This window comes from Neomonachus schauinslandi, chromosome Y (assembly GCF_002201575.2).
Source record: "Neomonachus schauinslandi chromosome Y, ASM220157v2, whole genome shotgun sequence".
Classification (NCBI taxonomy): Eukaryota; Metazoa; Chordata; class Mammalia; order Carnivora; family Phocidae; genus Neomonachus; species Neomonachus schauinslandi.
The window spans coordinates 4,904,606-4,921,993 of NC_058420.1; the positions used below are offsets into that span (position 1 = coordinate 4,904,606).

Below are 17,388 nucleotides of genomic sequence, written 5' to 3' on the forward strand. Positions count from 1 at the left end.
ATAAATCCCTGGACAGACAGTGGTACATCCAGAGTCACACCATGGACTCAAGCTGTACCTCCAGCAGTAAATCCCTGGATAGAGGCTCTTGCTTCCAGAGTCATGTCATGGAACCAAGGTGTGTTTCCAGCAGTAAATCCCTGGACAATGATACTTGTTTCTACAGTCACACCATGGACCCAGGCTACCTCTCCTCTAAGTCCTTTGACAGAGACTAAAGCTTCTACAGTGAGAATATGGACTCAGAATGAATATTCATTAGTAAAATCCTGGGCACATTCTGCAATTTCCACAGTTACATCTTGGACTCAGTCTGAATATCAAGCAGTAAATTCTTATATACCAAGTGTAACTGATACGGTCATATTTTGGACTGTACTTATATCTGAGTCTAAGAAATCATGGATACTGCCTGAAGCTGGTATATTCAGTATTTCATTGCATCCTCAAAGTGATTCTACTCAACCCTTGATTCAAGGAGAAAATCAAGCATCTCTTCTGTCAACACATCCTGGAATTAATAATGTTAATACATGGCCTTTGCCTGAATTTGAAACACTGATATCATGGATAGTGCCTTTGTCTCAAGCAGCCAGACTCTTACCCCTATCTGAAACTGATATTAGCAGATATTGGTTTAAAACTGAAACAGAAAGAGTAAGAACCTTGACCCACTCAGAACTTCATACAGTGAGTACTTTGACCCAGTTTGAAACTGATAGATTTGAGCCCTTGGCCCAACGTGAAACTCCTATAGTCATATCATGGATTCCAACTAAAACTGGTATATCCCACCTCTGGAATAAGTCTGAAAACTACAAAGTAAGAACCTGGACCCTTTCTGGAGGTGATGCCTTGCGACCATGGATTCAGATTGAAGCTAGTATATTCAACCTCTGGATCCAGTCTAAAAGCAGTACAGTCACACACTGGACCCAGCCTGAGTCTCAGTCAGTCAGTATCTGGACTGAAAGAAATACAGGCACATTTTGGTACCTGACTCAAAATGATGTAGTTAGGCCTTGGTCCCAGCTTGAATCTCAGATGACATCTTCTGGGACCCAAAATGGTATAAGTAGCTCTTGGACTCAGTATGAAACTAGTACAGTCAGATCCTGGACCAAGCTTGAAATCAGTACAGTGCAACCCTGGATTCAGGTTGAAACTGCTACAATTAGATCATGGACCCAGTCTGAAAATATAGAAATATACCCCCTGACCCAGCTAGAAGCTGATACAGTAATAAGACACTGGTTCCAGACTAAACTGGATTCAATAAAACCTTGGAACCAGCCTGAAGCCAATACAATTAGATCATGGACTCAGCCTGAAACTGAAACAATCCAAATTTGGACCCAGACAGAGGGGCAAGTAGTAAAACCTCCAATTTTATTGGAAGTTGATACAATTACATCTTGGTTACAGACTCAAAGTGATACAGTTCGACCCTGGATTAAATCTGACTCCCAGTCTGTCAGTCCCTGGAGTCAGGCTGATGGTATAAATCACCCCTGGATTCAGCAAAGAGGTACTGTGAATCAACCCTACTCGGAAATCCAAACAGTCAGACCCTGGATGAAGCTAGAAACTGATGCACTTAGATCTTGGTTCTACATTCAAATGAATAAAGTCAGACCATGGACCAATTCCGAATCTCAGATCTTCAGCTCCAGGTTGCAGCCTGAAGTTGGTATGGTTCACCCTTGGATCCATCCTGAAACCCAAGCAGTGAGATCCTGGGCCCAATCTGAAACTGGTATGATTACATCATTTGTTATTCATAAACATGACAAAGTCAGAACATGGATCCATACTGAAGTAGAAGTCAGACCTGACAGGCAGTATAAAGCTGATAGAATTACATCATTTGTTCCTTCTGAGGTTGAGCCAGATAGAGCAACTCCCTTAACTAGCCATTTCAGTTCCTGGTCTAAACATGTACCTTTTTTACCAATAGAAATAATTCCTTCCCCACATTAGTATTTTGTAGCTTTGTCAACTGAGATAGGTACAACAGAAAGCTAATATCAAATCAATTCTCCCCATTTGAGTGAGCTCACAAACATTCCCTTTTTTCCCCTTTCAAGTACTTGGCTTCCTGAAAGACTTCGTTACCCAAAGTTTGTCAAATTACAAATTACCAAAACAAATGGAAGCCCTGATATAATACCTACATCTCTTAGTCCCCTCTCTCAATTATTTTTCTTTCTTATTCCATGTTCTCTTCTATCACCATGTGCATTGTCCCATTCCTGTTTGGTCATTTCTTCTTGTGCCTTCCCTTTATTCTGTATTTTCCCTTCTTGCTCCATTCTTTCTCCAGCAGCCTTCTCTCCTGTTCTCCTGCCTTAGCCTCCTCTTCTGATAGCTCTGTCAAGGAACTGTCTTCCTCAAATTTACTGAAGAGCACATTCTTTCTCATACTTTTTCATATCGGCTTGCTGCTCCAGCCACCCTTTTAAGAAAAGAACCTTCTCTGATGCCTGGGTCTCAATCTGGAACCAAGTCTAATCAGCCTGAACAAGATCCTCTCAAGTATTCACAACTCAATGTTTCTTTGGCTGAGTGTCACCTGGATGTGGCCTGGAAAGAGAGTGTCCAGGCTTTCTGGCTCTTCAAGACAGCTGTTATTTCTCATGAAGCCACAGGCAAGTTCAGTGTAGTCATCTATTCGAGTTATTATCCTTAGGACCAAGGTCTTTGTTAGAGCCTAATGCAAGAGTTTCTGTATAGGTCAGAAGTCATGCCCTCATACTTGGGCAGGATAAAATTCAAACCATTATTTAGATCAGAGAATGGGGAATGGATAATAAAATCTTAACAGATGTCTACGTATTCAGAGAAGACTAATTTTTGCTAGAAAGTTTTTTTTTTAAAGTATAGTTCCTTTCAGAGCATATTATAAAAATACTTTTAGTGCTTAGAAATGGTTTACTGTTCTATTTGAGGAATGAATAGACATGTGTTATTTTCAGAGAGTGTATTCAGACAATCTCTGTTCCCATACTCAACTATATAGGGTTAAATTTAGATATTTCCAAGCACTTTCCTAAAGTTGAAAATTTACAAGCACTTTTATAAAGTCAAAAAATAGGAAATCAAACTGTTCAGGTAAAGGAGGTGATAATACTAACTTCAACATATGGATTCCTTCTGCAGAGTGTGGATTACGACCTGGCCTTGTGCCCCACTGTCCCAACTGCTGGGAGGCAGAAGTGGGTGAATTTCCTTGGATGGTTTCCGTGCAACTCTCTTTCTCCCATTTCTGTGCTGGCTCTATACTGAATGAACGGTGGATCCTTACCACAGCTAGATGTGCAAATTTCATGTAAGTCCGAGTAAGTCATTTCAAGATTCTTTAAAGAAGGTACATATTTTTTGTTACAGAAATCAAATTTTGTGTATCTTCTTGCAGTAGTCACATCTGGTACATTTTCTTAACTAAAGAGAAAGCATCTCTTCTTGTACCTTGTCATATCTCAAGTGTCCATAAATTCGTGCTTTACCTGTTTTTCAGAGATAATTTCAGGATCCAAATCAATAGAACTGTAAAAAGATACCCTGTTTTTGTATAATTTTACCTATAATAAAATGATGGAAAGTTTAGGGGCGCCTGGGTGGTTCAGTCGGTTAAGCGTCTGCCTTCAGCTCAGGTCATGATCCCAGGATCCTGGGATCGAGTCCCGCATTGGGCTCCCTGCTCCGTGGGGAGCCTGCTTCTCCCTCTGCCTCTGCCTCTCTCTCTCTCTATCTCTCATGAATAAATAAATAAAATCTTTTTTTTAAAATGATGGAAAGTTTAAATAGTAAGGTTCACAGTTTTCCATTTTCTGACTTCAAACATGTTATCTCTTAAATATATGGATCTGTAGAATTATAACTATTTGAAAAATATCCTTTTCAGTATAGTTTTATTTCTTCTTTTAACATAGTGAAGTAACTCCTTGAACAAACAAGGAAAACAAGGCCCCCAGAAAGGGAATAACTGTCCAAAATTACTTACATTATTACTATACAATATTTCAACTCCTAACTTTCAAAATGTATTTCACTAAGTGTTTTTTTATTGTTATGTTAGTCACATACAGTACATCATTAGTTTTTGGTGTATTTCACTAAGTGTTAAACGATAAATATTAGGATGCCTAATAATTTAAGTTAGGAATTTTCAACAAAGAAATGGTTTGCATTGTAAAATTTACCTTCTCATTTCTGAAGGTGTCTAAACATAGTGTTCCTAATAAGACACAAGTAGTGAAGGGAATAGGAGTAGTACTTTAATGCTCACCTGGACTTTATTTGATTCATGTTAACTCTAGAGTTCTTTTGCACATTGAAATATGTAATAATAAAATGCTTGATAAATTTCCCTCCCAGAAAAAACTCAGAAGCACTAGCTCTGGTCCAAGTGGGGCTTACTGATCTTCAGGAGCCTGCTCAAGCTCAAATTGTAGGCATTCACCGTGCCATGCCCTACCTAGGTCCCAAGGGACCTTTGGGTCCTGGGCTAATCTTCCTGAAACAGCCCCTACATTTTCAACCCTTGGTGCTTCCTATCTGCCTAGAGGAGAACCTGGAGCAAGAGAAAAATATACAGCTGTATGACTGCTGGCTACCCAGTTGGTCCCTCATGAGAGGTGAGTAATGCAGCATATTTACACGGGCATAAGTATGATATATTTGAAAAGAAGGAGTAGTATCCTTCCATGTAATAGATTTGTTATTATTTTTTTCTTCAGCCATATTCCTCCCTCTAACTAGGGTAAGCCTAAAATCCTCTCTGTTCTCCCTTTTCCACTAGGAAGTCCTGGAATTCTGCAGAAAAGGCACCTAAGCATACTGCAAGTCAGCACATGTGCCCAGTTTTGGCCCAAGCTGAATGAATTCACTTTCTGTGTGGAAGCCAAGAAAGCTCTTGGCGAGGCTGGCTGTAAGGTAATACAGTTGAGGGGTGTGGAAAGCAAAAGTTACTTCTTCAACACCAGAAGTTACTTCCTAGCCTCCTTTAAAATGTACATGGACATTTTGCTCCTTGTTTCTTGCAGGGTGACTTAGGGGCACCTCTGGTGTGCCATCTACAACAAAAGGACACATGGGTGCAGGTGGGAATTTTGAGTCACTTCGATGAACATTGCACAAAGCCCTACGTCTTCAGCCAAGTGAGCCCTTTCCTTTTTTGGCTTCAGGGAGTTACACGGCCCAGCCATGCACCATGGTCCCAGCCAGGGGCCATGACTACCTCTGCTTCCACCTCCCTTTCAGTCTCTACCTCTACAAACGCCTCAGCTTTTACTGCCACTCCTGCTTCTGTTCAGCCACAGTTCATCTCTCTGCCACAGCCTCAGAGTAAGGCCCAAGAAAATGGTAGTGAGGGAGGTATAAAAAAAAAAATGAAGAGAAAAGGATAATGGAAATAGAAAAGGAGGGGGAGAGTTTTTTCCAGAGAAATGAATGAGTTTTTAATACCAAATAATAGGAATCATTAACCTCATGACTTCCAAAGGGATTTCATACTTGGTGTATTATTTAACTTTCATAATATTACTTTCTGATATAGATGACATGATTATAATAATTTCTTAATTACTGTGATACCCATAGAACTAGAATGGTTTAGTCACATTATCAGAATAGAAAGAGGGAACAAGGTTAGCATAGACACTCAAACTTTTTGTTCTTCTAACATGAACTTCTTTACTACCACAGAATCTTACAAAAGTAATGTCAGAATTTTAAGTTGAGTATATACTTTCTTGGTAGTAATATATAAGGATTTCTCTAATATGCTTTACTGAAATCTGTTACATAGTGACCATCATTTTTTCCCTTACTATTATGAAATCTGTCATACTATCTTCAATGATGTCACTTTTCTTTCCTTAGAAATTTATTTCTAACACAATCATATTTCTTCATATTATATTTTCACCTAATTAAACCTGTTTATCATGTTCATACTGTCATATCCATAGTAAAGGATGCTTTTTTAAAGCTTTTTAAAAATTTTATTTTATTATGTTAATCATCATACATTATTAGTTTTTGATGCAGTGGTCCATGATTCATTGTTTGCGTATAACACCCAGTGCTCCATGCAGAACATGCTCTCCTTAATACCCATCACCGGGCTAACCCATCCCCCCACCCCCTACCCTCTAAAACACTTGTTGTAATGAGCACATGGTGTTGCATGGAAGTGTAGAATTGCTATATTTTACACCCGAAACTAATATTACCATGTATGCTAACTAGAATTTAAATAAAAACTTTAAAAAATTAAACCTTAGTGTGATGTGCAGTTGTTACTTTAAATATGATTTTCAGGTTTGCAACTTAGGAAAGTGAAGTTTAGAGTTTGTCACAAAAGTTGTGAGTTGAAGTAATAGTAGTTAATACGTATATAAATTGAAATAACGGTAGAAATAAGATGTATAAAAAGGAGTAAGGGAAGAGAATAGGTGAAGACAGAATCTAGACTATCCAGGGAATTACAGTGTTTTAATTGTCAAAGTGATAAGGACTTTGAAATATCTGAGCAAAGAACTTCTTACCTTCACTTCACTCTAAACTTCACTTTCCTAAGTTGCAAACCTGAAAATTGTATTTCAAGTAACAACTGCACATCACACTAAGGTTTAATTTTTTAAAGTTTTTATTTAAATTCCAGTTAGCATACATGGTAGTATTAGTTTCAGATTCTACACTTCCATGCAACACCATGTGCTCATCACAACAAGTGTATTCCTTCATCCCCATCACCTACCTGTTTCACCCATCCTCCACCTAGTTCCCCTCTGGTAACCATCAGCTTGTTCTCTAGAGTTAACAGTCTGTTTCTTGGTTTGCCTCTCTCTTTTTTTTTTTTTTTTTCCTTTGCTCTTTTTTTTTTTTTTTTTTAAATTTCAAATGTGAGTGAAATTATATGGTATTTGTCTTTCTCTGAATGACTTATTTTGCTTAGAATAATACCCTCTAGTTCCATCCATGCCATTGCAAATGGCAAGATTTCATTCTTTTCTAATGGCTGAGTAATATTCCATTGTATATATACACCACACCTTCTTTATCCATTCATCTGTTGATGGGCTGCTTCCATATGTTGGCTATTATGGACATTGCTACTATAAACCTCAGGGAGCATGTACCCCTCTGAATCAGTATTTTTTATTCTGAGGGTAAATACCTAGTACTGTAATTGCTGGGTCATAGGGCAGTTTTACTTTTAATGTCTTGAGGAACCTCCATACTGTTCTCCAGAGTGGCTGCACCAGTTTGCATTCCCACCAACAGTGCAGGAGGGTTCTTCTCTGCATCCTTGCCAACATCTGTTGTTTCTTGTATTTTTCATTTTAGCCATTCTGACTAGTGTGGGGTGATATGGTGGTTTTGATTTGTAGTTCCTTGATGATGAGTGATGTTGAGCATATTGTCATGTGTAGGTTGGCCAGTTGGATGTCTTCTTTGCAGAAATATCTGTTCATATCTTCTGACCATTTCTTAACTGGATCTTTGGTTTTGGGGTGTTGAGTTTAACAAATTCTTTTTATATTTTCAATACTAGCCTTTTATCAGATATATTGTTTACAAATATCTTTCCCCGTTCTGTAGGCTGCCTTTTAGTTTTGTTGATTGTTTCCTTTGCTGTACAGAAGCTTTTTATCCTGATGAGGTCCCAATATTTAAATTTTGCTTTTGTTTCCCTTGCCTCGGGAGATGTGTCCAGTAAGAAGTTGCTGTGGCTGATGTCAAGAAAAGTTACTATCTGTGCTCTCGTCTGGGATTTTAATGGTTTCAGCTTTCTCATTTAATCCATTTTGAGTTTATCTTTGTGCTGTAAGAAAGTGGTCCGGTTTCATTCTTCTGCATGTGGCTGTCCAGTTTTCCCAACACCATTTGTTGAAGGGACTTTTTCCCATTAGATAGTCTTTTCTGCTTTGTCAAAGATTAATTGACCACAAAATTGTGTGTTTATTTCTGGTTTTTCTATTCTGTTTCATTGATCTATTTTTGTATATTATATATCTGTGTATTCTGTACCAGTACCATACTGTTTTGGTCACTACAGCTTTGTAATATAACTTAAAGACTAGAATTGTACTGCTTCCAGCTTAGCTTTTCTTTTTCTTTTTTTTTTTTTTTAAGATTTTATTTATTAGACAGAGAGAGACACAGCGAGAGAGGGAACACAAGCAGGGGGAGTGGAGAGGGAGAAGCAGGCTTTCCATGGAGCAGGGAGCCCGATGAGGGGCTCAATCCCAGGACTCTGGGATCGTGACCTGAGCCGAAGGCAGACACCTAACGACTGAGCCACCCAGGCACCCCAGCTTTTCTTTTTCAACATTGCTTTGACAATTAAAGTTTTTCTGTATATGTTCGCTAACTGAACATAATAATAAAAACATACATATGTAAAAATAATTTAAAAACATAGTTCTTCTGGGGTTCCAAACAAATTTTTGGATTGTTCTAGCTCTATGAAAAACCCTGGTGGTATTTTGATAGGATTGCATTAAATTTGTAGATTGCTGTGGGTTAGAGACATTTTCACAGTAATTTTTCTTCCTGTGCATGACCGTGGAATGTTCGTCCTTTTTTGTGTGCTCTACAAATCCTTTCATCCATGTTTTACAGTTCAGAGTACAGGTCTTTCATCCCTCTGGTTAGATTTATTCCTAGATATCTTATTGTTTTTGGTAAAACTATAAATGGGATTGCTTTCTTAATTTCTCTTTTTGCTGCTCATTAATTGGTGTATAGAAATGTAACAGATTTCTGCACATTGATTTTGTATCCTGAGACTTGATTTATCAGTTCTACCTGAATTGTTGGATGGAGTCTTATCAGTTTTCTGTATATAGTGTCATGTCATCTGCTGGTAGTGAAAGTTTTGCTTCTTTCTTGCTGACTGGATGCCTGTTATTCTAGTGCTTGTCTGATTGCTGAGGCTAGGACTTTTAATACTATGATTAATAACAGTGGTGAGAGTGGACATCTTTTTTTTTTTCCTAAATAGGGAAAGAGCTCTGTTTTTCGCCATTGTGGATGATGTTATCTGTGGGGTTTTCACATATGGCCTTTATTATGTTGCGGTATGTTCCTTCTAAACCTACCTTGTTGAGGATTTTTATCATGAATGAATATTGTACTTTGTCAAATGCTTTTTCTGTGTCTCTTGAAATAATCATATGGTTTTATCCTTTTATTGATGTGGTATATCACATTGATTTGTGATAATTGAACCACCCGCAACTCAGCAATAAATCCCATTTGATTGGGTGAATGATTTATTTAATGTATTGTTGGATTTGATTGCTAGTATTTTATCAGGAATTTTTCCATCCATGTTCATCAGAGATATTGGCCTATTGTCTTTTTTAGTGGAGTGTTTCTCTGGTTTTGATTTTAGAGTAATTCTCTCCTCATAGAATGGATTTGGAAGTGATCCTTCCTTTTCTGTTTTTGGAATAGTTTCAGAAGAATAGGTATTAACTGAATGTTTGGGAGAATTCATCTGGGGAGCCATCTCGTCCTGGACTTTTGTTTGTTGGGAGTTTTTTTTATCATTATTATTACTGATTCAATTTATATGTTGGTAATTAATCTTTTCAAATTTTCTATTTCTTCCTGTTTCTAGGAATTTACCAATTTCTTCCGGGTTGTCCAGTTTGTTGGCATATAGTTTCTCATATTTTCTTATAATTATTTGTATATCTGTTTGTATTTTTGTGGTGTTGGTTGTTATTTCTCCTCTCTCATTTGTAATTTTATTTATTTTAGTCCTTCTTCTTTTCTTCTTGATAAATCTGCCTGGACGCTTATCAGTTTTATTGGTATTTTTCAGAGAACCAGCTCCTGGTTTCATTGATCTGTTCGGTTGTTGTTTTAGTTTCTATATCATTTATTTCTGCTTTCATGTTTATAATTTCCTTCCTTCTCCTGGTTTTAGGCTTTGTTTATTGTTCTTTCTCTAGCTCCTTTAGGTGTAAGGTGAGGTTGTTTATTTGAGACTTTTCTTTCCCTCTTAGGACCACTTTTGATGAAACTCAACAATTTTGGACTGTTGTGTTTTCATTTTCATTTGCTTTCATGTACTTTTTTATTCCTTCTCTGATATCCTGATTGACTCATTCATTATTTATATGTTGTTTAACTTCCATGTATTGTGGTCTTTCCAGATTTTTTTTTTCTTGTGGTTGACTTCTCATTTTATAGCATTGTGGTCAGAAAAGATGTGTGGTATGACTTCCATCTTGAATTTGTTGAGGCCTGTTTTGTGGGCTTACGTGTGATCTATTCTGGAGAATGACACATGTGCACTTGAAAAGAATGCATCCTTTGCTGTTTTAGGATGGAATGTCATGAATATATATGTTAAGTTTATCTGGTCCATTATAGTCATTTAAAGCCCTGTTTCCTTGTTGATTTTTTGTTTGGGTGATCTGTCCATTGATGTAAGTGTGGTGTTAAAGTCCCCTACTATTATTGTATTATTACCAGTGAGTTCCTTAATGTTATTAACTGCTTTATGTATTTGGTTGCTCCCATTTTGGGTGTATAAATATTTACAAGTTTTAGATCTTCTTGTTTGATTGTCCCCTTTATGATTATGGTGCCCTTCTTTGTCTCTTGTTAACAGTCTTTGTTTTAAAGTCTAATTTGGGGTGCCTGGGTGGCTCAGTTGGTTGGGCGACTGCCTTCGGCTCAGGTCATGATCCCGGGGTCCTGGGATGGAGTCCCACATTGGGCTCCCCCTGCTCCATGGGGAGCCTGTTTCTCCCTCTGCCTCTGTCTGCCACTCCCCCTGCTTGTGCTCTCTCTCTCTCTCTCTCTCTCTCTCTCTGTCAAATAAATACATTTTAAAAAATCTAAAGTCTAGTTTGTACAATAAAAGTATTGCCACTCTGGCTTTCTTTTTATAGTCATTTGCATGATAAATGTTTTTCCATCCCCTCATTTCAATCTGCAGGTGTCTTTAGGCTTAAAATGAGTCTGTTATAGACAGTATATAGATGGGTCTTGTTTTTTTCATCCATTGTGTCACTCTTTGTCTTTTGATTGGAATATTCAGTCCATTTACATTCAACATAATTATTGATAAATACATATCAATGTATTTGTTTTGTGGTTGTTTATGAAGATTTTCTTTGATAATTTCTTGTCTTTCTTTAATGGTTTGCTGATTTTCTTTAGTGATATACTTGGGTTATTTTCTCTTTATTCCTTGCATATTTATTAGTGGCTTTGATTTGTAGTTACCATTAGGTTTGTATATAATATCTTCTACATATAGCAGTCTATATTAAGTTTATGGTCATTTAAGTTTGAACCCATTCTTTACTCCTTTCTTCCTCTCATTTTAATATCTGCTGTTATTTATTTATCTATTTATTTATCTATTTATTTTTTGAGAGAGCATGAGCAAGAGGGGAGGGGCAGATGGGAGGGGAGGGGCAGAGCGGAGGGGAGGGACAGGGGGAAAGGGACGGAGAGAATCTTAAACAGACTCTATGCCCAACATGGAGCTGGACTTGGCCTCAAACTCACAACCCTGAGATCATGAACCAGGCCAAAACCAAGGGGCTTAACCAAATGAGCCACCCAGTCCCCATATGCTGTCATATTTTAAATCTTTTATTTTCTGAGTTCCTTGCATGACATTTTTTAGAAGTATTCATTTTTACTGCTTTTATGTTTCCTAACTTCATGCTGTAACTTTTGGTCTCCTGTTTCCACTCAAAGAGTCCCCCTTTAATATTTCTTGCAGAACTGGTTTACTGCACCAACTTCTTTCGTTGTCCTTTGTCTGGAAAACTCTATCTTTCCTTCTGTTCTGAAGGATAGCCTTGCTAGATAGAGTATTCTTGGCTGCAGATTTTCCCCATTTAACACTTTGAAAATATCATGCCACTCCTTCCTGCTGAGAATCCACTCTTATCCTTATGCATTTTTCCTTGTATGTAACTGTCTTCTTTTGTCTTGCTGTTTTCAAAATTTTGTCTTGTCACTATATTTTGCTAGTTTAATTACAATATATCTTGGTGTGGATCTACTTTGTTGATTTTGTTGAGGGGTTTCTGTACTTCTTGGATCTGGATATATGTTTCCTTCTCCAGATTAGGGGAGTTTCAACTACTATCTCTTTAAATAAATTCTCTGCCCTCTTTTCTCTCTTCTTCTTGGCTCCTATAAAATGAATGTTATTACATTTGATGGAGTCACTAAGTTAATTCTCATTTTGTGTACTGGTCTCTTCTCTCTTTTGTTCAGCTTGATTACTTTCCATTATTCTGTCTTCTAGATCATTAATTTGTTCCTCTATTTCTTCTATTCTTCATTCCATCAAGAATGTTTCTCATTTCATTTATTGAGCCCTTCATCTCCTATGTTATTTTTTGTGTTAGGAGTCTCACTGATGCCTTCCAGTCTTTTCTCAATCCAGTGAGTATCCTTATGACCATTAATTTGAATCCTGTAAGCATGCCACTTGTATCTGTTTTGCTCAGACATCTGGCCTTGGCTTTATCTTATTCTTTCATTTAAGATAGATTTCTCCATCTTTTTATTTTGTCTAAGTCACCATGCCTATTTCTGTGTTAGGGAGGTTAGCTACAATTCCTCTTCTGAACAGTAGTGGCCTTAGGAAGAAGAGGTCCTGTAGTGCCCTGCTGTATAGTGTTACTGTTCCCCAAATACTGCCACTTCCAGGCTTGCTTCCAGCGTTGCTGCATGTGTTCTTTTGTTTCATTCTGGCCACTTTATCATTTCAGCCAGTCTTCTGCAGTGGCTCTCTTTGCCTGCTGTGGGCAGTGTTTAGTCTCTGGCCTGAATGTGGTAGGTTTTTACTACGTGTGCTCTGGACTGCTTGTGAAATGAGTTGTGTTACCACCGCCTCTGGACCCAAGGCTTCACAAAACTCTCAGGTTGGGAGATGTGGCGTAGGCAGGAGTTTGTACTAGGCTTATGAGGAAAGTGTGGTGAAAAATCCACCACACTGAGACTTGAGGCAGATTTGACTAAGAAGGGCAGTCCTACCAGAGCACAAAGGGGTGGAACTTGGTGTAAACAACTTGTATAGCAAGCAACCATGCTGCACTGGCTACCACAGGTGACCCTGTGTTTATTCTGAGGGGCAGAGGACGTAAATGGTACCTCGTAGATCCTTTATTCCTGGAGATGGTCTGTCTATGAACACTGCCTCTGGGACAGTCTCTGAACTGAAGCCTCTCTGCTGTGTGCCCCAGGTGCTCTTCAGATTGCTGTTTCCACACTGTATGTTCCCAAGCTGTTTACCTGTCTTTTCTCTAGCAACAGCCTCAATGCCTCTGGGCTCTCCCAGAGCCAAGCCTACTGACCTTTAAAACTACAAAATTCAGCCGCTTTCACTTTCCAAGCTAATTTCCTATGGGGTTTGTTATCCTTGTGCACTGCTATGTGTGCTAGTCTGTCTGTCACCCTTCTTCTACATCATTGCTCCCTACCCACTGCAGTGGCCATGATCCATTTCTCTCCCAAACCACATCTCCACACTTCCTGCCTTCTTCGATATGGCTGCTTCTGTCTCTTTGGCTGTATAATTTGTTTTCTCAGTCTTCAGATCAAATTATGTTGCATTTCAGATAATTTGATTGTTATGTAGTTGTGTTCATTGCATGGGGTGACTATAGGTTGTTCCTGTTGTACCACCATCATCCCCTCCTAAGTGTCACTGAATTTTAAAAAGTAATTAAGCTCAATTCCTTCTGTTCCACTTAAATTTTTAAATTTATTTCTCCAATAAATGGTCAAATAAAATTTTGCTTCTTTTTTATTGCTTACTATGTTAATGACTCCTAACTAAGCAAACTAACAGTTGAAAAAGAATTCCACTGGGAAAAGACCTAGAATAGTTCCCAATATTTTGGCAAATGAAAGGTAATTAAACTGGGCCATAAAGAAATGATGAATCTGGAAACATAACAATAAGGCAATTATTCTTTTTAGGGAAATAGCATATATATAACAATACAGATTGTGTGTTTACAAGTCAATCATAGTAATAGTGATAAGATTAGAAGAGCTAGGAAGGATGAAAAACTTTTAAAGATGGGCTACAGATGACAATTCTACTGAATTTACTTTTATTCTCAGCTTTAGCAGATCGAATTTCTCTACGATATGCCATGCCTTGGCAAGCCATAATCATCAGCTGTGGCAGTCAAATTTGCAGTGGTTCCATTGTTAGCAGCTCTTGGGTTCTCACTGCTGCCCACTGTGTCAGGAACATGTAAGTTTGCATCCTGCTTCATATAATACACTGTGCTACAGTATTTTCAAATTAGTTTGTTGAAGTCTTCTTTGGATTAATTCATTTCATATTATGTCTGAACAGTATCTCTTATCTCTATAGCATCTTTGCTTCAGGCTAAGCAAGAAATTAGCCTCAGTGTGTTTGATTGATATCTCTCTTAGTTAATACCTCTCTAATTCCACTGTGTATGAATTTTGAGTTTTCATAGGGTTCTGATTTCCCTACAGGTAAAGTAGGAACTTTATACATCATAGCTAATGGAATACATTAGAAAGCCTAATACTGATGGCTGTTAAGGGCTCATATTTCCTAGTGAATATATTCTAATTAGTCTCTAACTACACACTTAGGAATCCTGAAGACACTGCTGTAATATTAGGCCTGAAGCACCCTGGAACACCTCTGAGAGTTGTTAAGGTGTCTAACATTTTACTGCATGAGAGATTTCGGTTGGTGAGTGGGGCAGCAAGAAATGATCTAGCACTGCTGCTCCTTCAAGAGGTCCAGACTCCCATTCAGCTCTTAGCACCACTGGGACATCTGAAGAACCTCAATAGCTCAGAATGCTGGCTTTCTGGGCCAAGAGTTCTCAAACCAGGTCAGTAGTTACTTTGCTTATTATGATAGTGGTTCTAAAATATGTGAGATCGGGGACCCATTTGTTTGATGTTAAAATTCAGGTAAGAATTCTAACCAATATTGTCTCCATTATTAATTTTAATTTTTAATCAAAATCAGAGATATACTCTGGGATTTGTTTTTGTTTTATAAAATGATAGTTTTGATAATGACCCCATAAGATTTCAAATGTGCAAAATAATACAAGGTAGATCTTTCTGTGTACAGTGAAGTTTCGTAAATAAAGTAGACATGGACTGCTTCCTAAGTGTGCTAACTTTATAATAATGAAAGACATAGGTCATTGTTTTTACTTATACTTAAGAAAATGGAAGTTAGATTTGACCTGAAATATATTTTACAAATGAAAATCAAATTGTAAGTTATTTGGAATGGCATTTAAAAAGTGAGGAAAAATTACTAGAATAGATAAACGTGTTCAGTAAGATGGTGATAACAAAATAAATGAAAATTTCTTAGCATTAAAACTTAGAGATGATTTAAAGTGATCATGATATCATCTCATTAGTTAGTGTTAAAATGTAGGCTATATCTCTTGGACTTCTTATTTTATAATACCTGTTTTTCTAGGAGAGACAGATGAGAATCCAGAAATGTTACAGATGCAGGTGATGGGAGCTTCAGGCTGTGCCCACCTCTACCCTGACATTGGCAGTTCTATTATCTGCTTCATTAGTCCCGCGAAAGGCTCTGATACAAATGTGGTAAACAGTTCCTTTTCCTTTTATAGTTTCTAATTCATAGAAACTATAAATTTTTCTATATATAAAAATGTAGACCATGCAATCAGTAAGTTATAAATATAAGAAAATGGGTTTTTGTTCATTGGGAAAAACAAAATTACTTACAGAACAAACTTTCTCAAAAAACATATGCTATTAATCTCTGGTTTATCTGACAGTTGTTATCTCTTTTTTTTTTAAGATTTTATTCATTTATTTAATTGACAGAGAGAGACAGTGAGAGAGGGAATACAAGCAGGGGGAGTGGGAGAGGGAGAAGCAGGCCCCCCGCCGAACAGGGAGCCTGATGTGGGGCTCGATCCCAGGACCCTGGGATCCTGAGCTGAGCCGAAGGCAGACGCTTAACGACTGAGCCACCCAGGCACCCCAACACTTGTTATTCTTAACTATCCACACTGAAAAGCTGTTTTGGTGGTGTCCAAAGAAATTAGGAATTTCATATAATTCTGTATGTTCTAATTCATGGCTCCTAAATGTCATCATATCTGAAACCTTAATTTGCCTTTATAAATGCCATCTTTATGGACTAAGAGTCAATGGCATTATCAGTAGTTTACTATGAGAGGAATCTATTTCTTAATTATATTGATTGGCTTCTAGCTATTTGAGACCTCTTTATTTTCTGAATAGTTTTCCTCTTTTCCAACTAATAAAGTCTAATGATAAGTAAGAACTTAAGACAGTGACTTTAATCAAAATTTTACCATTTGCCTTCACAGGAACCTGTGACTCCTGGCAGTGCTGTTATGTGCAGACCAGTGTCTGGAAATGGCAGCTGGAGACAGATAGGCCTTACCAGTCTAAAGACACTTGCTACCATTGTCAGCCCACACTTTTCCTGGATATTTTCCACATCAGCAAAAACAGGTCATCCCCTAAACCAGGCACTCATGCCTTGGGTTGAAAAGCCAAACTCATCTAGTCTTCATAAACAGGCAACAACACTACCACTTTCATTATTAATGATTCTTGTTATGCACAGTCTGTTCTAAACCAATGGTTATCATAACCACTAATCAGAACTTCCAATTAAAACAAAACAGTTGAATTAAGACCCTAGGTTCTCTGCAGTTATTCCTTAGAAAAGCATCAATTCTATCCATTAAAATGACAGTCTCTTAACATTAAAAAATATATATATATTTTAACACTTTAAATTTTAAAAATTTAAAACCTTCCACCATGACTTGTGATAATAGTTAATAAGATAATATAAAAAAATAAATCACATTGACAAATTCACATATACATAATCTCGCCTTATACAACTTCAGGGCGCTCATGTGCTCTATCAAAAACATATGAATAAACATATTCTAACTATTTCAGTTGTTAAAGAGAATAAAGATAATTTTATAGCTTTGAGTAGTTAGTAAAAACATAAATTAATACACAATGTACACAAAACGCTTAAATTATTATATAAAAATAAATACTAAAAAATGAGTTTTGTTTGGATTTTCCTTACAAGTTAACAATGTGGAAAAAAGAAAACTGCAAGCAAGAAACAGAATCTTAGTTATTAAAATAGTCTTAAAAACATAAGATGGTGGCTTGGATTAAAAACATTATAGGAATTAAGCATAGAGCAGCTATATAGAGACAAGGTAGTTCTTTGAAATTGAAGAATCATTATAAACACAGGCAAGTGATATGGCATGATATATGAAATTAACTGAAATAGAAACTAAAACTAAAAAAAAAAAAAGGAGTCTAGGG

At 37.2% G+C, this 17,388-nt stretch overlaps 2 protein-coding genes across 2 annotated transcripts in view; both read left to right on the forward strand.

Annotated features, from left to right (window-relative positions):
- LOC110580822 (serine protease 55-like) overlaps positions 1–5,050 on the forward strand; it is a 15,138-nt gene extending 10,088 nt beyond the window's left edge. Inside the window, exons 2-6 of the mRNA XM_021690474.1 lie at positions 2,451–2,648; positions 3,160–3,328; positions 4,378–4,637; positions 4,802–4,930; positions 5,046–5,050. Coding sequence (XP_021546149.1) covers positions 2,451–2,648; positions 3,160–3,328; positions 4,378–4,637; positions 4,802–4,930; positions 5,046–5,050 — 761 coding nt within the window. The remainder of the gene's footprint in view (positions 1–2,450; positions 2,649–3,159; positions 3,329–4,377; positions 4,638–4,801; positions 4,931–5,045) is intronic.
- Positions 5,051–5,231: 181 nt separating this feature from the next.
- LOC110580830 (serine protease 52-like) lies at positions 5,232–16,661 on the forward strand. The gene is made up of 5 exons (XM_021690484.1): positions 5,232–5,346; positions 14,128–14,263; positions 14,638–14,885; positions 15,497–15,630; positions 16,389–16,661. The coding sequence occupies exons 1-5, from the start codon at positions 5,232–5,234 to the stop codon at positions 16,659–16,661; spliced, it is 906 nt and encodes a 301-aa protein (XP_021546159.1).
- Positions 16,662–17,388: the final 727 nt, after the last annotated feature.